This window comes from Aquarana catesbeiana, linkage group LG04 (genome assembly GCF_042186555.1).
Source record: "Aquarana catesbeiana isolate 2022-GZ linkage group LG04, ASM4218655v1, whole genome shotgun sequence".
NCBI lineage: Eukaryota > Metazoa > Chordata > Amphibia > Anura > Ranidae > Aquarana > Aquarana catesbeiana.
In genome coordinates this window covers 441,001,882-441,024,153 of record NC_133327.1, presented here as the reverse complement: position 1 = coordinate 441,024,153, position 22,272 = coordinate 441,001,882, and the positions used below count along the sequence as shown (strand labels likewise).

The 22,272-nt window shown below is 43.0% G+C and overlaps 1 protein-coding gene across 3 annotated transcripts in view; it reads left to right on the top strand.

Moving 5' to 3' along the window:
- Window positions 1-21,980, top strand: part of KATNA1 (katanin catalytic subunit A1) — a 73,155-nt gene extending 51,175 nt beyond the window's left edge. For all 3 annotated transcript variants that reach the window (XM_073627449.1, XM_073627448.1, XM_073627450.1), the window contains exons 8-11: window positions 10,571-10,697; window positions 12,427-12,561; window positions 13,865-13,991; window positions 21,454-21,980. In XM_073627449.1, the coding sequence (XP_073483550.1) occupies window positions 10,571-10,697; window positions 12,427-12,561; window positions 13,865-13,991; window positions 21,454-21,652 (588 nt within the window). In that variant the 3' untranslated portion in view covers window positions 21,653-21,980. The remainder of the gene's footprint in view (window positions 1-10,570; window positions 10,698-12,426; window positions 12,562-13,864; window positions 13,992-21,453) is intronic.
- Window positions 21,981-22,272: the final 292 nt, after the last annotated feature.

Below are 22,272 nucleotides of genomic sequence, written 5' to 3'. Positions count from 1 at the left end.
GATCAGGGGGCTAAACCTTTATTCGGTAATAAACGGCGGGTGCCCTGACACTATAAAAAATAAACGAACTAACCAGCGTCACCCGTAACAGTTATACGGTGATCAGTGGTGAAAGGGTTAACTAGGGGGCAATCAAGGGGTTAAAACATTTATTCGGTAGTATATGGGGGTCCCTGTCGCTATAAAACGCTGACGGCGAACCTAAATATTTAGGTCCCTAACTAGCGTCACCAGCGACACTAATACAGCGATCAGAAAAATGATCGCTTAGCGACACTGGTGACAGGGGGTGATCAAGGGGTTAAAACTTTATTAGGGGGGGTTAGGGGGGTATCCTAGACCTACAGGGGCTAATACTAACTGTCCCAACACTGTAACTGTCACAAACTGACACCAATGCAGTAATCAGAAAAAAAAAAAAAAAAAAAAAAAACTGCTGGTGTCAGTTTGTGACGGGGGGGGGGGGGGGGGGGGGTGTGTGTGATTGGGGGGGGGGGTGTGTGTGATTGGGGGGGATCGGGGGGGGGCGATCGGGGTGTTTTGTGTGCCTGGCATGTTCTACTGTGTGTGTGTGTGTGTGTGTGTGTGTTGTGCACTCACATACCTGTCTTCTCTCCTCGGGCCGGAACGGAAATTACCGAGCCGAGGAGAGATGACATAATTTCCTTTGCTGCTGTTTAGCATACAGCAGCAAAGGAATGATGTGATTGGCCGGCGGCGATCGCGAGGGGGGGGCCACGAACGGATGGCCTCCCCCTCACCTCTGATCGCCGCTGGACAAAAGACGACCGCCTCGGGCACCGGAGGGGGGGTCCGATCAGACCCCCCACCCGCGGAAGGCAAATCACGTATATGTACGTGATTTTGCCTGTCCGTGCCACCTTGCCGACGTAAATCGGCGTGAGGCGGTCGTCAAGTGGTTAACAACTGATAACTGCTGCATTCATTTTGTGCACATTTCAGTTGTCAGTGGGATAATCCTGCTGACAACTGAGCCAGAAGGTATCTGTTTTAAGTATCGGTGCATTTTCATGAGTACTGATACTTGTGTAAATGCCTAGTATTGGTAGCGATACTGGTATCGGTGCAACCCTAATTTTTAGAAAAATAAATGTTAACATCTTGCACCCAACAGTATTCCTGCATACACACTTCAACATGTGTATGCATATGATATAAACAAGTGCATATTCACACAGTATATACTCACACATAAACTAATTGTAATATATGCATACATACAGAATATACACTCACTGCCCACTTTATTAGGTACACCTTGCTAGTACCGGGTTGGAGCCCTTCTGCTTTCAGAACTGCCTTCATTCTTTGTGGCATAGATTCAACAAGGTGTTAGAAACATTCCTCAGAGATTTTTGTTTATATTGAAATGATAGAATCGCACAGTTGCTGCAGATTTTCAAATCTCCTGTTCCACCACATCCCAAAGGTGCTCTATTGGATTGAGATCTGATGACTGGAGGCCATTGGAGTACAATGAACTCATTGTCATGTTCAAGAAACAAGTGGTGAGATGATTTGAGTCTTGTGACACGGTGCATTATCCTGCTGGAAGTAGCCATCGGAAGTTAGGTACACTGTAGTCATAAAGGGATGGACATGTCAACAACAATACTCGGTTAGGCCGTGGCATTTAACTTATGCTTAGTTTGTACTAAGGGGCCCAAAGTTTGCCAAGAAAATATCCCCCACACCATTAACTACTTCCCGGCCTATAGCAGAATGACGGCCGTGCGGTGGTTCTGTTATCCTGACTGGACGTCATTTGATATCTTTCAGGATAACATGCCGGCGCACAGCGAGGGGCGATCGCTGGTGCGGCATGTCAGTCTGACTCCCCGCATCTCCGATTGTGGTAAGGAGCCTCTGACGGAGACTCCTTACCATGTGATCAGCTGGGACCAATCACAGCTGATCATCGCGTGAACCAGGAAGTGCCAGTAAATGGCTTTCCTCGGTTCACGCTGAGAGAGAGAGCTGATCGGCAGCTCTCCCTGTCAGAGGGGGGGTCTGTGCTGATAATCGGCACATTGATCATCAGCGCAGCTCCCATGGGAGGTGCCCACCACAGCTGCAAATCTGTGCCCATCGGTAACACCTATCAGTGCTGCCTATCTGTGCTCATCAATTCTACATATTGGTGCCGCCTCATCAGTGCCCATCAGTGAAGGGGAAAACAAAATGTTATAACCGAAACGAAGAAAATTTTTTTCAAAAATTTCTTTTTTAGTTTGTTTATCAAAAAATAAAAACCCCAGTGGTGATCAAATACCACCAAAAGAAAGCTCTATTTGTGGGAAGAAAATGATAAAAATTTAGTTTGGGTACAGTGTTGCATGACTGCGCAATTGTCATTCAAAGTACGACAGTGCTGAAAGCTGAAAATGTTGTCCTGGGCAGCAAGGGGCGAATTTGCCGGGTTAAACCACCACCAGCCTGAACCGTTGATACAAGGCAGGATGGATCCGTACTGCGATGTTTACATCAAATTCTGCCCCGACCATCTGAATGTCATGAGACTCATCGGACGAGGCAGTGTTTTTCCAATCTTCTATCGTCCAGTTTTGGAGAGCCTGTGCAAATTGTAGCCTCGGTTTTTCTGTTAGCTAACAGGAGTGGCACTTGGTATAGTCTTCTGCTGCTGTAGCCCATCTGTTTCAAGGTTCGATGTGTTGTGCATTCAGAGATGCTATTCTGCATACCTTGGTTGTAACAAGTGGTTATTTGAGTTACTGTTGCCTTTCTATCATCTCGAGCCAGTCTGCCCATTCTCCTCTGACATCAACAAAGGCAATCACAAGGCATTTTCGTCGAACACAACTGCCGCTCACTGGATATTTTTCTCTTTTTCGGACCATTCTCTGCAAACCCTAGAGATGGTTGTGCGTGAAAATCCCAGTAGATCAGCAGTTTTTGAAATACTCAGACCAGCCTGTCTGGCACCAACAACCATGCCATGTTCAAAGTCACTTAAATCCCCTTTCTTACATAATAAAGTGGCCGGTGAGTGTATACGTTATGCCTTTTTAGCAGTGGGATGGGGCTGTGTCTGTAGACTCATACCTGGACCCAGTGCCCCAAAACTTGAACTGACCTTTATTTTACCACTTTTACAGAGACTGTCTTATTGTAATAGACTGTCATTACCGAAAATTGCTATGTTAAAAGATAATTGCTGGCGTGTTCTGGTATACTCTTGCCATACTTTTAGAGACGCTGGCCGTAGGCAGTTTCTGGATTAAGGTTAAAAAAACATCACTTCAAAAAGAGTGATTGTTACTGCAAAGGATTGCCATACTACAAGAGGCTACTGCCATGGGAAATTGCCATACTAGAAAAGAAACTGCTGTTTTCCTTTTTTAATGTAGATATGCATGAATAAGGCATCTGAGGCTTCTGGTCTTGCTCTATTATTCCAATGCAATCTCCGTGGCTTTAGCTTGTGACTTCTTGGGTTACTTCCAGACCCAGTGGTGCAGTCTGCTTGGCAGTTTGTGAGCCAATGCTGGAGTTATGTAAGGATTGATGAAAACGTAGTCCATCTACCTGACAGCCTAGGATTTGCAGGCATCTCCTGAATTTGATAACCTTTGCATTTAATGAGTAGACAGAGGAAAAGCATTGAACACTCTGTTCATATACTGTTCATAGAAGGTTAACGCAGAAGGCATTACTGCTCTCCAAAAACCTTTCAGACCATCTCTATTTTGCTAAAGCCCTGGATGCCTTAAAGGGGTTGTAAACCCTCAGTTTTTCACCTTAATTTATTCTATGCATTTAGGCGAAAAACCTTTTCTGCTGCAGCACCCCCCCAGACCTCCCCTTTTTCTTACCTGAGCCTGATCGTTCCAGCGAAGGGGACGAGCACAGCAGTTTCAGCCGCTGTCTCGGGTCTTCATTGGATAGATTGATAGCAGCAGGAGCCATTGGCTCTCGCTGCTGTCAATCAAATCCAGTGACACATGAGTCAGGGGGCAGGGCCGAGGTCTGCTGTCTGTGTCAATGGACACAGCAGCAAACCTCCGGGAACGCGCTTGCACGAGTGCCCCCATGGAAAGCTGCTCTCCGTGGGGACACTCGAAGTGGAGGAGCCAAGAGCGCTGCGGGGGCACCCCAGAAAAGGAGGATTGGGGCCACTCTGTGCAAAACCCTTGCACAGAAGAGGTAAGTATAATGTGTGTTTTTTTTGTTTTTTTAAACTAAGCTTTACAATCTCTTTAAGCACTTCTGGAACAATGTGTTTGTAGATAGGTGAAGCAAACCTTTTATTTTTTTTTCTTAATGATCAATGTTATGTTTAATGAGGTCAACTTCAAATAATGCCAGAACCTCCTCCTGGCTATGAAGCAAGATGAAGGGAATGTAAAGGTCTTTTCACACTGGGGCGGTTTGCAGGCGCTATTGCGCTAATAATAGCGCCTGCAAACCGACCCGAAAGTGCCGCTGCTTTCATTCCAGTGTGAAAGCCCCGAGGGCTTTCACACTGGAGCGATGCGCTGGCAGGATGGTAAAAAAAGTCCTGCTAGCAGCATCTTCAGAGCGGTGAAGGAGCAGAGTGTATACCGCTGTATACCGTATACCGCTCTATACCGTATACCGCTCCTGCCCATTGAAATCAATGGGACGCCGCGGCTATACCGCCGGCAAAGCGCCTCTGGCTATTTCTTGGCCGCTAGCCGGGGGGTAAAACCGCCCCCGCATACTGACGGTAAAGCGCCGCTTACAATAGCGGCGCTTTACCGCCGACGCCCGCCCCAGTGTGAAAGGGCCCTAATAGTGAAGGGTTGCGTTGCTCTTAAAGGGTTATGAAGGCTTGTAATCATTTGGTAGTCTTCTTAAATTCCAAGGTGTCATTCTACATCTTAAGAATATGTAAAACCAACATTTCATATTCTCAATCTATGCCTGCTGTTACATGTATGAGAAAATATTCTGTTCTTTGTATTGCTTCCTTTGTATGAAATCCCTGGTGTTCCTGTCAGTCCCTATGCTTTTCTATTAAAAACTAACCACCCTAGGCAGGAGAACACATTATGGTCAGTTCTCTAGCTGTGCTGGGGCTTACAATGATCAGACTTGTCCTGACACCCCCGAGGGAACGTGATCACTTATAAAAAAGGTATGTATGTAATTTTTTTTTTTTTATATATCTATACACAAATGTTTTTTGCGTTTTTTATTTCAATTTTAAAATGCATGTGTTTTTTTGTTTTTTTTTACAAGGTGAGTGTTCCCAATGACTATAATGTCAAGGAATGTGTATGTGAACTCAAAAGACATTCGCTCTTTTAGTGATCCAAAACACAAGCAAAAAGAGTGGAGTGGCTAAAACTGAACAAATTCTGTAATCATAAAGTCTAACAAGAATAGAATAGAAAGTTGAATGGGGCTCTAATCGTCCCCTATTCTGTTTGAGACAAAGCATTTTCTTCTTTTTCCATTGGAGGACATAGTTCTGGTTTAGATGATCTGCACCTTCATGTGAAGGGCGCTTTGTACAACTGAAGAACAAGACAGTTCAGTGGTGGCCAATACCGCCAAACTGGAACAAGTTCTTTTTCACTTTGTCTGGCATACCAAGCGCTGGTCTTGGATACCAGCCAAGTCAAATGTTCCTTTCAATGGAAAAACTACAGAAATTACAACTTCAGGTTTTCCCTACTGCATGCTTGCAGGTGGTCATCCATTTGACACCGTGTGCAAGTTTTTGGCTATCGCGGTAGCAGTCTTCACTCTCTGGACAGAGAGATCAAGGTAAGTTGTCTAAGTCATCTTCAATTTTGTCATTCAGCTTTCCCCTGCTGCTACCTGGGAAGTTTTCTCTCTCTGTGCTGGAAAATAGTAATGACAGAGGCCATCCTGGGGAGGAATACTGGGTCTCTGGTCCATTCAGGGTTCTTGGAGCCTGGAAGAGTCCCTGCTATCCATGAATGTATCTAATTTCAAGTGATTAGATGGGCTTTGCTTCGTGGATGCACCTCCTGAAGGGACACCTTGTGTGGTAATAATTGGACAATGACACATTGTCCACAACATAAACCATTGGGGAGGGGGGAAACTAGAGCGCTGTAGCAGTGCTGGAAGCTGGGTAGGGAGTCATGTGTCAGCTCTGTCCACAGTACACATACCAGGATAGAAATCTGGCAAGTGACCTATTTCTGTTAAAAAATTCTGGATCAGGGAGAGCGGGACCTTAACCTGGAAGCCTTGCAAGAATTCTGCCAGATTTCAATCTTCTGGTGTTGAACTTCAATTAAAAGGGAGGTTTGTAGCAAGAGCAAAGAGTGGGTGGGCAGTGAAAGTCGATGCATTGGTGGTTTCATGGCAGGGTCTGCTCTTGGGTTGTCATTTATTTTTTCAGCTGTAGTTGGTGTCCTACACTTGCAGTTGGCACTATACCCAGTAGGTGATGTAACATTGAGCTGCATCTTCCATTGAAAAGAGCAAAAATGATTTTACCGCGAGTACATTTCTGTCTGTGTTGCTCTAATTCCTGATTGGTGAAACTGTTGTGTCTGGCAATAACACGAGGGAAATCTTTTATATAGTCCTTGGTAGCAATAAAAACCTGACAATGGTTTTATTCTATCCCCACTAACTAAAACCAAAAAAAAAAAGCTTTGATTCACATACACATTAGGCTCTATGTATAAAAAAAAAAAAAAAAATGCTGCATTGAAGTCTTAAAGTAGATGTAAACCCTCACATATACCCAGTGAAGTGAACAGCCTAAAATGATACACAGAGATGAAACCGATCTCCCTACATAATTCTTGCATGTATATCTTCTGTCTCCATCCTACTATATTCTTTAGAATTCGTACATTGGGTAAGAATTTTCATTTCCCCATTCTGGACTGTTAGAGAAGGCTTGGATTATACTAGGAACAGCTGATTGGAGGAAAGGCGCACCCCCCCACCCCCCACATTTAATAGAATGAAAATGCTGAGACGGTAGACTGACTGCTAATCTATTTATAGCAATCTCCCCGACACACACTTCTATCTCCTGTCTCAGAGAACGTGTGAGACGTTATCAGGCCGATAACAGAGCTACGGAGCAAGAGACAGCTACGGGACATAGTGCTTTGGAGAGAGATAAGGAAACACTGCAGCTATGTGCCCAGCTCAAATTTCATGAATTGGGTTTACAATCAGTATATTGTGATTATCTTCTATGATTGTCAGCTCCATCTAATGGCAACAATGCTGTAATTCATTTTTTCTTTTTTTTGATTGAGGTACTTCAGAAAAATACTGCAGTCAGAACATAACCATATTGCAAACCATATAGTAATAATTTGTTGTGCCTGTGTGAATGCTTAAAGTGGATGTAAACCCTCACATATACCCAGTGAAGTGAACAGCCTCAGATGATACAAAGAGATTAAATCAATCTCCCTACATAGGTTTTACTTGCATATCTGCTGTCTTCATCTTGCTATATTCTTAACCAATGTAAGAATTCTAAAGAATTTTCACTTCCTCATTCAGCAATAGGTGTCGTTCGTTCTGACATACTCTGTGTGACATCTGATTGGAGGAAAGGCACTCACCCCCCTCCACATTGGCAGAAGGAAAATGCTTTCACAGCTCTGTTTTTACAAGTCAAGCTGTCTGCTAACCTATTTATAGCAACCTCCCCTGACACACAGTCCAGGCTGCCATCTCGGAGAACTTGCCAGACGTTATCGGGCTGATAACAGAACTGGGCAGCACAAACGCACAGGACTTAGTGCTTTCAAGAGAGAGAACACAACACTGCAGATACATTATCTCACAAAAGTGAGTACACCCCTCACATTTTTGTAAATATTTTATTATATCTTTTCATGTGACAACACTGAAGAAATTACACTTTGCTACAATGTAAAGTAGTGAGTGTACAGCTTGTATAACAGTGTAAATTTGCTGTCCGCTCAAAATAACTCAACACACAGCCATTAATGTATAAACCACTGGCAACAAAAGTGAGTACACCCCTAAGTGAAAATGTCCAAATTGGGTTCACTTAGCAATTTTCCCACCCCGGTGTCATGTGACTCCTTAGTGTTACAAGGTCTCAGGTGTGAATGGGGAGCAGGTGTGTTAAATTTGGTGTTATTGCGCTCACTCTCTTATACTGGTCACTGGAAGTTCAACATGGCACCTCATGGCAAAGAACTCTGAGGATCTGAAAAAAAAAAGAATTGTTGCTCTACATAAACATGGCCTATGCCATAAGAAGATTGCCCCGACCCTGACACTGAGCTGCAGCATGGTGGCCAAGACCATACAGTGGTTTAATAGGACGGGTTCCACTCAGAACAGGCCTCTCATGGTCTACCAAAGAAGTTGAGTGCACATGCTTGGCGTTATATCCAGAGGTTGTGTTTGGGAAATAGACATATGAATGCTGCCAGCATTGCTGCAGAGGTTGAAGGGGTGGCGGGGGGGTCAGCCTGTCAGTGCTCAGACCATATGCCGCACACTGCATCAAATTCATCTGCATGGCCGTCTTCCCAGAAGGAAGCCCGCAAACAGTTTGCTGAAGACAAGCAGACTAAGGACATCGATTACTGGAACCATGTCCTGTGGTCTGATGAGACCAAGATAAACTTATTTGGTTCAGATGGTGTAAAGCGTGTGTGGTGGCAACCAGGTGAGAAGTACAAAGATAGGTGTCTTGCCTACAGTCAAGCATTGTGGTGGGTGTGTCATGGTTTGGGGCTGCATGAGTGCTGCCGGCACTGGGGAGCTACAGGTGATTGAGGGAACCATGAATGCCAACATGGACTTTGACATACTGAAGCAGAGCATGATCCCCTCCCTTCGGAGACTGTGCCGCAGGGCAGTATTCCAAAATAACGACCCCAAACACACTTCAAAGATGGCCACTGCCTTGCTAAAGAAGCTGAGGGTAAAGGTGATGGACTGGCCAAGCATGTCTCCAGACCTAAACCCTATTGAGCATTTGTGGGGCATCCTCAAACACAAGGTGGAGGAGCGCAAAGTCTCTAACATCCACCAGCTCCGTGATGTCGTCATGGAGGAGTGGAAAAGGACTTCAGTGGCAACCTGTGAAGCTCTGGTTAATTCCATGCCCAAGAGGGTTAAGGCAGTGCTGGAAAATAATGGTGGCCACACAAAATATTGACACTTTGGGCCCAATTTGGACATTTTCACTTAGGGGTGTACTCACTTTTGTTGCCAGCGGTTTAGACAATAATGGCTGTGTTAAATTATTTTGAGGGGACAGCAAATTTACCCAGTTATACAAGCTGTACACTAGCTAATTTACATTGTAGCAAAGTCATTTCTTCAGTTTTGTCAAATGAAAAGATAAAATATTTACAAAAAAAAATGTGAGGGGTGTACTCACTTTTGTGAGATACTGTATATGTGCCCAGCTCACATTTCATGAATTGGATTTACATCCACTTTAAGACCTCCACAAGGCAAATTTTGTTTATACATAGACCCCATTAAGTCCCCCATTAAAAAAAAAAACAGGACTACTCAGTTTAATGAGGATAACCTACTAGCTTTACCCAATGATTTTTTTATTTTTATTTTTTGCTTTATGAAGCTGCTATCATACAAGGAAACATCCAGTGATTGCCTCATTTTACAAGAACTGGAATGTCAAAGTAATGCATTTTATGTATACAGGATTAAAACTTGCAATTCATTTTTAGAAACTAGTGTAAATACCTGACTTGATTATAGCCTCTTGCAATACCCTGTACAGCACCATTCAGACTAGGAAGCAATGCTATAAACCATTTAGGCTCTGCTACATGATCATAGAGGAATAAAAGCAGAGACGGGACATCGTCCGTTTGTTGCTGCATTTCACTGTTTAGTAGCAAGCTAAGGGCACGGAGGTGACTCAGGTTTGTTTACTTAAATTATCTACTGCATTTAAGCATCAGGCCTGCTGTGCTGTCCATAGGGGTTGTCTAAATCTCAGCACTTTCTGAGACGGTCAACCCGAGTTGACAAAAACTTACACGTATAAAATCAAAGAAGCGCCGCATTCCTGTCTAGCCAACCTAGTGTAGACCTGAAAACTGCCGCTGCCCATAAGTTTCTGCCAAAGCCACGCCCCCCCTCACATGTTTCGCTCCACCTATTGGAGCTTAATCATAGGGTATCCCTACCCTATGATTAAGCTCCGGTGGGAGGCATGAAACATATCAGGTGGTATGGCTTTAGCGGATATTCATGGGCTACGGTTTTTTTCAAGCCTACACTATGTTGGCGGGACGGGAGTGTGGTGCTTCTTTGATTTTATACGTATATCGCTTCGGTTGAGCAACTTTTGGCAGCCTGCACCTTTTTCCCTTGTGACTGCAAGAGTTTGGCTTCCTCAGCTTGAGCAGCATTCATAACTTGGCACCAAGTTCACATTGACAAAAACATATATGCAAATTCTTTGGCAGGTAAAACTGCTCCTAAATATGTTTTCTGGTTTGTTCAACTGTTTGTATAGAGTCCAACTATAAAGCTTACTTTTTTTTTTTAGGTTTTAAAATATTCTTATTCTAACTGCAATTTTTACATTTAGGCAAGATTCTACGCCCCAACGACCATATTTATTGATGAGATTGACTCAATTTGCAGCCGCAGAGGCACCTCAGAAGAGCATGAAGCCAGCAGGAGAGTTAAAGCAGAGCTTTTGGTGCAGATGGATGGTAACCACCTCTACTTTTTTTATCATATGGTCGCTCCACCCAGAACTGTTCATAATTCTTATCACAGATGATAAGTTTACTTAAATTACTAAACCTTATGTTCAATCACAGTTAACCACTTGCCGACGGCTGGCCGTCATATGACGTCCTGGGCTTTGTGGGGGGATATCTGAATGATGCCTGAAGCTACAGGCATCATTCAGATATTGGCTTTTTCAGCCGGCGATTCCCTGCACTGTAAGAAGGATCATAGCGGCTGGTCAGCCGCTTGATCGTTCTTACAGGCGGCGAGGGGGGCCGCCTCCCCCTCCCGCCGCTCTCCGGTGCTTCTACCAACTCACCGCTGTGATCGGTGAGTCGGAGAACGAATCCGCCGGCCCCGGGTATTTACCATAGAAATTTCTGGCGGACCAGATGGTCGCCGGAGTCTCTATGATCGTCGAATGCCGGGTGCGATGTTATGACGTCACGCCTGGCCTCTGCATTCAAACAAACGGCGCCGCCTCGGCTGGAAAGCCAAGATATATATATTTTTTTTTTTCTTTGGGATTTCAGGCTTCCCAGCCTAGAGGTGAGATGGGGGGTCTTATTGACCCCATATTTTTGAAGCGTGACATGTTGGCTATCTTTCACATTATGCAAAAAAATTGTGCTAACTTTACTATTTTTTTTTTAAAGCACAAAACTGTTTTTTTGAAAAATTGCTGAGCAAATATCGTGCGAGATAAAGTTTCAATGACCGCCATTGTATTCTCTATAGTCTCTGCTAAAAAAAACATATATAATGTTTTGGGGTTCTATGTAATTTTCTAGGAAAAAAATGATGATTTTTACATGTAGGAGAGAAATGTCAGAATTGGCCTGGTTGGTAAGTGGGTTAATTACGGGCATTGGCATTTAAACTCAGCCAGGACATTGTTCCTTTTTCCCTCTGTCAGACTCCAGTTCAGCAAAAGGACAATTTCCCTCTATTGTCTGGAAGTAGATCCAACTGAGAATATCTGTCCCTCCTTTTTTTTTTTTTTTTTAACTTAAGGATTGTTCTTTTTGTAATTTGGGGTCAACCCTGTAAAGGTGCTCGTGCTCTGGCTTCTCGTTCCACTATTTCTAAGTGGACCATTCAATCTTCTTGGCAGTCCCCAGTTCTCTGTTTTTTTTGGGGGGGCTTTAGCAGTTGTTTGCAGTGTATCCCTCATTTAGGCTACTTTTGGATGTCACAGAGCTTTAAATTCCTACGCCCCTCAATGAACAAGAAGAAAATAGATGTTTGTACTCACCGGAAAAATTATTTTTTTTTGGGAGTTCGTTAAGGGATACAGGTCCCGCCCCTCTCTTTTTGATCATGCTCTCTGTACCGCTTTGCTACAAAACTGAAGCATGTTCATAATAGAGGGGTTAACCTGGGCTGGCCTGCAGTTCTTTGTTTACCAATGTCCTCCTATAGATGACAGTATAACCAAAGGTTTAGGTTCATATGTCCCTAAATACACTCTAAAAAAAGATTTACAATGATTACAAAAATCCGATTTTTTTAAAAATGGTAACACACATTGATATAAATTCTCACTATAATTTCACCCTTTTTTTTTTTTTTCCTTAGGGACATAAGGTTTCTTTATTTGGGGTACTGTTTTAATACAGACAATGTTTAGGTTTTTTACCATATGCTGAAAAATTTAAGAAAAAGTAATTGTTTGTACTGTCTTCTTAAACTGTTTTTCTATCCTAGGTGTAGGTGGTACATCTGAGAATGAGGACCCATCTAGAATGGTAATGGTTCTAGCAGCTACAAACTTTCCATGGGATATTGATGAAGCTTTGAGACGACGTTTGGAGAAAAGAATTTACATTCCATTACCCTGTAGTTAGTATGAAATTTTGCAGTACCACACCTGCCACTACTAGAGATTTGGAATTATGTGTTTTGTTTTTTGTTTTTGATCATTAGTATTCGAGCTTGTAAAAAGTATTGTATTTCTGATTTAGTATGATGGACTCCTCTGTTAAAAATATTATTGAGCCTAATTAAATATGGCAGTTCTATATGCGTATATAACTACAAACTATTTGAAGAGTTTTTTTTACACACTTCAACAAGATTATCTACATTAAGCAGATCTTTTACATGTATAAGTAAAATATTAAACTTATAAATGACCTTTTTTAAAGCCATTTTGTTTTAGGGCATTATCTGTTAAAGTGACTTTCGCCACTCCATAGCTTTACTCCCCAGCCGTTGTAAGTATTCGACCATCAGATGAGTTTAATACAGTGGTTGTCAACTTATGAGCTACAGGGGGAACTCAACATGAGGCTAGTAGAGATCACTGCTATTACCATAATCAACATCCCCACTACAGACTGCTGAAGTCCGAGGGACGCAGGTTGGGCACCAGGGATCTAATACCTGCTCCCACCCCCTGTGGTTCCTCTAGCTGGCTCATACATCCTGTGGTGATGTATGAGACCATGGAAAAAAACAGTGTCTGGAGCAGGAGCAAGTATTCTGCACACCCGGAGGTGTAAAGTACTTTGCAGAGGCTTTTTAAACGGCACACACCCCCATATATACATAATACTTTTACAGATGACCTGTTTTGTATAAGTGAACCGGTGGTGATGGGGTCACTTTAAGCTGTTTGTCACTGGCACAGGGACAATGGGGAAATCTAAGGAGAAGTTTTTATCTCTTCCCTCCTAGTGGACACAGGCGGCAGTAAAAATCTGATCTTTAATTAAGCTAAAGCAAAGAAAGATGTTAAGTTTGAAGTTGCACTTAATGGCAGTGGTGCGCCCCTCTGGCATTGTGGAAACCATGCGCTGTTAGTGGACCTTGAGGACCACTGTTAAAGCAGTGTTTTAAGGCAACACAAGGTTACCCACTAAGGCTGGGAACTGTAACAATGCATCGTATCACATCTTTAGTTCAAATAAATGCATAGATTTTCTACGTGTAATATAAAGTGTGATCAATAAACCTATTGATTAGCATTTTAAACATGCCAAATAATATAGAACAAAAAATACAATCAAAGAAGAATGGGTACTAAGTAAGGGAAAGGGAGGTTTTACCAAGTACTATAGGAATGGGGGGAGGAGGAGAGAAGAAGATGGATGTATCGCATATATCAAGATACACATATGAAAAAGCTACCTTTGTGTTTCAGCTACAGGAAGAGAGGAGCTTCTGCGAATAAACCTTAAAGAGCTGGAGATTGCAGATGATGTTGACATTGCAAGCATAGCACATAACATGGAAGGTTACTCTGGTGCAGATATTACTAATGTGTGCAGGTATGTCTTTATATATTGTAATATGGAGATTACAATTAAATGTACAGTTGCTTACATAGTAAAGGAAACTTTCAGTGAAAATGTTCTAATTTCTTGCGGCCCTCATGTAAAGATGAGACCTGTGCTTCAAAAAGTGAAATACGGGTTGGTTGCTTTAAGAGGGAGCATTTAAAATAAAAGTACCAGGGTTTTAGGTATTTTTTTTTCTTTATTTTTTATTTTGTGTATACAATGCTGTGTTTTACAAATTTTAAATGTGTTACATGACAAAGGATTCCCAGAACACTATGGGATACCTAAATAGCACAGAAGTAGCTGCCTGGATTGAGACTCATTTTGATTAACCTTGGATGGAGTAGTTTTATAAGGGATGCAAGCTCCCAAATTGCTGCTAATGAGGTTTTGTAAACAGGCTTTTTACAAAAGATAGTAAAGAATCATGTGCAGTATTTCATATTTACCTTGTTTTCTCTTACCATATAATTAGAGAACATATACAAAACCACTATACATGCCCTTCAAACTTGGGAGGTTGTACTGCAAAGGAAAATTTGATTTTGCAAGTTTTATTTTAATGTTGAAAAATTCAGAACTGAGCCGTGAAGTCAGTTACTCAATAGAAAGTCACAAAATTGAAAAGAAGGGATTCTGGAGGATAATGCCAAGAGTAGAGAATGTATGAAATTGGAAAGCCAAACATTAGCAACTGATAGGGAAAACCAGAAACCAGTCGACAATGGGAAAACTCGTGAAAGTCAAAGCCCAGCCTGAACTTTGGTGCCCTGGTAGTCGCCTGATAAAATAATTTTCAGGTTTAAGGTGACTTTAGGGTTCATCTGCAACCTACCACCAACATAAGGGTAAAAACTACAAGTTCTCTTTGCGCTCTGGTGCTTTAGGTAACATCTGTAAGCTAATGAAAATTGTGGGGGGTACCTTTTGATCCCAGCAGTGGTTACACGACTTTGCATATTTACACAAGGGTGGCCCTTCACAGCTAAATAACATACATAAAAATGTTAAACAGATGTTAAAAGATATAAAAGGAGGATTATTGTTGAATTGTCTGGCAATAGTATATATTTTTTCACCATAAAGAGACTGTCCTTTTCTCACAAAGTTGTATGGGGGAAGAAGGTGATTAGTGCAGAAGTTCAGATAGCTGACCTTATCATTCTTCAATAACAGTGATTTTGCAAATTTCGTTGGTAGAAAGCTGGTGAGGAAGTGCATGGCTGAGAAAGCAGGGTTGTTCCCTAATAAGCATTAATACATGCTTTGAAAACTTCATCACTACAAAAAAGCTGGCGTCACTGGGGACTGGATGCGCGCGGCTACGATGTCCGCCGGGCACCCGCGATTGCCTGGCAACCGAGCAAGACCGTGGATCTGTGCATGTAAACGCACAGATCCACGTCCTGTCAGAGGAGAGAAGACCGATGGTGTGTCCCTTGTAAATAGTGACACCGATCGGTCAGTCCCCTCCCCCCCCCGTTAGAATCACCTCCCTAGGGGACACATTTAACCCCTCGACCACCCCCTAGTGTTAACCCATTCCCTGCCACGCACATTTACACAGTAATTAATGCATTTTTATAGCATGGATCACTGTATAAATGTGGTCACATAAATGTGTCAAGTGTCCGATATATCCGCCTCAATATTGCAGTCACAATAAAAATCGCAAATCGCCGCCATGACTAGTATAAAAATTCTATAAATCTATCCCCTATTTTTTAGACGCTATAACTTTTGCGCAAACCAATCAATACATGCTTACTGCACAATTTTTTTATTTTTTTTTACCAAAAATATGTAGATGAATACATACCGGCCTAAACTGAGGGAAAATTTTGTTTAAAAAAAAAAAAAATGGATATTTATTATAGTAAAAAATATTGTGCTTTTTCAAACTTGTCCCTCTTCTTTTGTTTATAGTGCAATAAATAAAAACAGCAGAGGTGATCAAATGCCACCAAAAGAAAGCTCTATTTGTGGGGAAAAAATGATAAAAATTTCATTAGGGTGCAGTGTAGCATGACCGCGCAATTGTCATTCAAAGTGCTACAGCGCTGAAAGCTGAAAAATGGCTTGGGCAGGAAGGGGGTGAAAGTGCCCTGTATTGAGGTGGTTAATAAAGTATTACAAAATATGTATCTGCATGTCAGTGATACCTAGTTAGTTAGGTAGGGATTAATAGTCTAGCATTTCATTTTAAAGAAATTTGATATTGCAAGAAAGGATAGTATCATAATAGGCTTAGGCCAGCAATACACAGTTTGAAACTTGACCCCTTCAGCAGGAATAGGCAGGCAGAATGTATCAAGTTGATCGACTGACCAGCCTGCCGGATTCGCTAGCAATAATCACTGTCTTACACTGCGGGGATGAAGACAATTGCCGATTTCCCCTGTCGGCACTGTCTGTGTTGATGGGGAATTGTGTGCATTTCTTTCCTGCAATCCATGGTTGCAGGAAAGAAATTTGCACCGTGTATGGCTGGCCTTAGTTATTGAGTGCTTATCTTTTCATTCATCCCTACACATGCTCATTATATCCATAATACATTAAATATAATTCTATATATACAACTGTTTAGCAAAATTTTGAAAGTGTTTTTGAATACTTTAGAGCACTCAAAGTGCTCCAGGCAAAAGGGATGAGCCGAACACCCTCTTGTTTGGTTCGCAGCAGAATATGCGAACAGGCAAAATATTCGGCAGAACACACGAACACCATTAAAGTCTATGGGACACGAACATGAATAATCAAGTGCTCATTTTGAAGGCTTATATGCAAGTTGTTGTCATAAAAAGTGTTTGGGATGTATCAATTTTTTTAAAACAGCCGTATTTCGGGAGCAGTGATTTTTATTTTGTATTTATTTTAATGCTTAAAGTGAAACAATAAAAATGTATTATTCCTTTAACCACTTAAGCCCCGGACCATTTGGCTGCCCAAAGACCAGAGCACTTTTTGCGATTCAGCACTGCGTCGCTTTAACTAACAATTGCGCAGTCGTGCGGCGTGGCTCCTAAACAAAATTGACGTCCTTTTTTCCCCACAAATAGAGCTATCTTTTTTTTTTTTTTTTTTTTTTTTTTTTTACTTTTTGCTATAATAAATATCCCCAAAAATTATATAAAATTTTTTTTTTTCCCCTCAGGTTAGGCCGATACGTATTCTTCTACATATTTTTGGTAAAAAAAAAAATCATATAATATATCATTTATTTTTTTTTTTTTTTTTTTTACTACTAGTAATGGTGGCAATCAGCGATTTTTATTGTGACTGAGACATTGCGGACAGATCGGACTTTTGGGACCATTCACATTTAATACAGCGATCAGTGCAATTAAAAATGCATTGATTATTGTGTAAATGTGACTGGCATTGAAGGGGTTAACCACTTGGTGGCGCTGTAGGGGTTAAGTGTGTCCTAGGGAGTGATTCTAACTGTGGGGGGGGGGGGCTATGTGTGACATGATCACCGCTCCCGATTACAGGGAGCGGTGATCAGGGTCAGTGTCATTAGGCAGAACAGGGAAATGCTTGTTTACATTAGCATTTCCCCGTTCTTCCTCTCCATGAGGCGATCGCGGGTATAAAAAACTCATTGCAAAAAAGAGCATGGGATCCCCCCCCCAAGTCCATTACCAGGCCCTTTGGGTCTGGTATGAATATTGAGGGGAACCCCAAATCAAAATTAAAAAAAAAAAATTGTGTGGGTGTCCCCCTAAAATCCATGCCAGGCCCTCTGGGTCTGATATGGAAATTAAGGGGAACCCTGCGCCAAAATTGAAAAAAAAAATGGTGTAGGGATCTCCCCCAAAATCCATACCAGACCCTTATCCGAGCATGCAACCTGGCAGACCGCAGGAAAAGCGGGGGGGGGGGACGAGAGAGCCCCCCCCCCCCCGAACCGTACCAGGCCACATGCCCTCAACATGGGGGAGGGTGCTTTGGGCTAGCCCCCCAAAGCACCTTGTGGGGGTCTGCGGGCGGGGGGCTTATCGGAATCTGCCAATGTTAACAAGGAGATCCCTAGATCCCGGCCTCCCCCCTGTGTGAAATGGTAACGGGTGTACAAATGTACCCCTACCATTTCACAAAAAAAGTGTGATAATGTTAAAAACGACAAAATACAGCTTGGGACAAGTCCTTTTATTAAAAAAAATAAAATGTCCCACAATGTCCATTCATCTTCTTCTATCACGCCGCCCGGACCGAAAAAAGAAAAAATCCGCAACCGACCCGCCTCCATGGGAGGCTCCTGCCGTCTGACGCTTCTTCGCTTGTGACAGTTCTTATATAACTGAGGGCGGGGCCACCCGTTTACGTCACTGTGTGGCCCTGCCCTCAGTTATATGAGAACTGTCACAAGCGAAAAAGCGTCAGACGGCAGGAGCCTCCCATGGAAGTGGGTGGGTCGTGGATTTTTTTTTTTTATTTTTCGGTCTGGGCGGCGTGATAGAAGAAGATGAATGGCCACCGTGGGACTTTTTTATCTTTAACCACTTCAATACCAGGCACTTAGACACCTTCCCGCCCAGACCAATTTTCAGCTTTCAGCGCTGTCGCAATTTGAATGACAATTGCGCGGTCATGTTACACTGTACCCAAACAAATTTTTTTATCATTTTGTTCCCACCAACAGAGCTTTCTTTCGGTGGTATTTGATCACCTCTGCGGTTTTTATTTTTTGCGCAACAAATAAAAAAAGACCGAAAATTTTGAAAAAAAACAAGTTTTTCTTTGTTTCTGTTAAAACTTTTTTGTAAATAAGTACGTTTTCTTCTTCAATGACGGGCACTGATATGGCTGCACTGACGGGCACTGATATGGCTGCACTGACGGGCACTGATACGGCGGCACTGATGGGCACCGATGAGGTGGCACCAATGAGGTGGCACTGACGGGCACTGATGATGGGCACTGATAGGCGGCACTGATAGGTGGCACTGGTATGCGGCACTGATGGGCACTCATAGGTGGCACAGATGGGCACTTATAGGCGGCATTGATGGTTACTTATGGGTGGCACTGATAGTTGGCACAGATGGGCATGGATGGGCACTGATGGGCACTGACAGGTGGCATGAATGGACACTGATGGGTGGCACTGATGGCACTGCTTGTTTGCAGTGATGCCCCTAAGGGTGGCATTGCTGGGCTTTACTGCAACATAATGGTGCCAATCAGTGCCCATTTGTGGGCACTGATTGGCACACTGGGCACATGTGGATGGCCATGGGGTACATACCTGGCCATCCACATGTTGCCCCTTCCCTGGTGGTCCTAGTGGCGATCCCTGGTGGTCCAGTGTGGTGATCTGAGGGGGGGCTGCGCTGATAAACAATCAGCGCAGACCCCCCCCTGCCAGGAGAGCCGCCGATTGGCTCTCCTCTAATCGCATCTGTCAGACGCGAGTGAGGAAGAGCCGATCAACGGCTCTTCCTATTGACCGCGTGATCAGCCGTGATTGGACACGGCTGATCACGTGGTAAAGAGCTTCCGGCGGAGGCTTTTTACCAAGATCAGTGTAGCGGTGTGTCAGACTGACACACCGCTCCACCGATCGCCGCGATGCGCGCCCCCGGGGGCGCGCTGCGGCATGTTATCCTGCTGGACGTCATATGACGTCCAGTCAGGATAACAGAACCACTTCCCGGACGTCAATCCGCTATAGGGCGGGCGGGAAGTGGTTAAATAAAGGACTTGTCCCAAGCTGTGTTTTGTCGTTTTTAACATTTTGACAATTTTTTTTTTTTTTTTTGTTTGTGAAATGGTAGGGGTACTTGTACCCCGTTGCCATTTCACACGGGGGGGAGGCCGGGATCTGGGGGTCCCCTTGTTAAAGGGGGCTTCCAAATTCTGATAAGCCCCACGCCCTCAGACCCCCACAACCACCGGGCAAGGGTTGTGGGGATGAGGCCCTTGTCCCCATCAACATGGGGACAAGGTGCTTTGGATGGCTACCCCAAAGCACCCTCCCCATGTTGAGGGCATGTGGACTGGTACAGTTCAGGAAGGGGGGGGCTCTCTCGTCCCCCCTCTTTTCCTGCGGCCTGCCAGGTTGCGTGCTTGGATAAGGGTCTGGTATGGATTTTGGGGGGGATCCCTACACCATTTTTTAAAAAAAATTTGGCGCAGGGTTCCCCTTAATTTCCACATCAGACCCGAAGGGCCTGGTATGGATTTTAGGGGGACCCCCAAGAAATTATTTATTTTTAAATTTTGGTTCAGGGTTCCCCAAAGTGCCTGGTAATGGACTGGGGGGGGGATCCCATGGTCTTTTTTTCCATGAGTTTTATCTATATTGCTGGAACCCGACAATTCATCACAGCCGCGATCAGTTTTAACTGACAATTTTTCCTTTAGAAATGTCATTTTGCTGTGGTACTGTTCTTAATACGGCAAAAATTATCCACTTTACAGGCATACTATAGACAACCCCCAGACACGATATTTAAAGGAATATTTCATTTTTATTGTTTCACTTTAAGCATTTTAAAAAAAAAAAATCACTGCTCTCGAAAAAACGGCTATTTAAAAAAAAAAAAAATGTTTTTGCATTGATACATGTCCCCTGTGGCAGGACCCAGGTCCCCAAACACTTTGACAATAACTTGCATACAAGCCTTTTAATATGAGCAACTTTAACGGTGTTCCGGCGGCTTTCGAATTTGCCCCGAACACTGCATATTGTTCGGTGTTCGCAGAACATCCGAACAACCAAAGTTCAGCCCGAACTGTTCGCCCATCCCTACCAGGCAAATATGAATATAAGGCTGGAAAACAGAATGTTTTACCTGCTAATGTGTGAAACTCTGTTTAGCTAGTCAGTAATTGACAAACCTTTTGACATCTGCACAGCCAGGCAGGTGAAAACCATAATTCCTAAGATGGCTTTACTGCCGTTTCACACAGGGGCAACACGACTTACAGGCCGACTCACGGAGGCGACCTGCACATGACTTCAGTGGCGACTTGCAAAATGACTTCTGTATAGAAGTCAATTCAAGTCGCCTGAAGTCGCCCCAAAAATAGTACAGGAACCTTTTTCTAAGTTGGAGCGACTTGCGTCGCTCCTATTAGAACGGTTCCGTAGTACAGAACGGGATGCAACTTGTCAGGCAGCTAGGTTGTGAACCGGGGCTGACAGGTTCTAGATCTCCCTGTGTACATCCAGTTTGCTCATTCGTGAATGAATTGGTATCCTTGCCTTGCCTAATAGTTTGTAGGGAACAGAAGAAGTTTAAGCTTGAATATGTATGCTTTTACTGGAGTAGCGATTGTGATATGATGAAAGCCAGAGACCTGGATCCTTAAAAGGATACATATTTCATTCAATGCAGGTATTCTGTAAATAACCAATACTTTGCATACAACAGACTGTCAAACTTTTATGAATAGAATGTGTCTAGTGGTTTGGACTAACATTGTATTCTTGCGTACACAGAGATGCTTCCTTGATGGCAATGAGAAGACGTATTGAAGGACTTACTCCAGAAGAAATTCGAAATCTTTCCAAGGATGACATGCACATGCCTACCACAATGGAAGATTTTGAGGCAGCTTTAAAGAAAGTCTCTAAATCAGTATCTGCGACAGACATTGAAAAATATGAAAAGTGGATAGCAGAGTTTGGTTCTTGTTGAACAGCCATTTTTTGTTATGGGGGGGGGGGGGGATTTCTGCCTTAAGTCTTAAAGAGCACATGTCATGTGCACCTAAAAATCAGTGCCCTCTTTGTATAGGATCTTCGGGGGCCTACTGCCTCAATTCATGGAAGTGGTAGCCGTTAAAATAAAAAAAAAAATGCACCAGAGGGAGCCTGCTATGCAGGTGGTAGGTAACTTTGATTCTTCTGTGCATGTTGCATATGTGCTCTAATTGTTTTCATTATATTTGTAGTGTTGGGACTGGATCCTGTTGTGTTTTTTGTAATATCTATAATTCAATAAATAATAAAAAGCTCTGTTTTCATTCAACGTGTTAGTATATTATTAGGACATGAATAATTCAACTAAAATGTGAATGTACTGTGTGTGTGTATATATTTTATATTACTAGGCTTAGATGCCTGTTTTAAACCAAGTTGTCATTCCTTTATTTTTTTTTTAAAGGGTAACTTTAATAAACATTTTTTTCCCCTTGTGTTAAAGACAAAGGGGAAAAAAAAAGTTGAACATACAGTGCATCCAGGAAGTGTTCACATCGCTTCACTTTTTCCACATTTTGTTATGTTCCAGCCTTATTCCAAAATAGATTAACCACT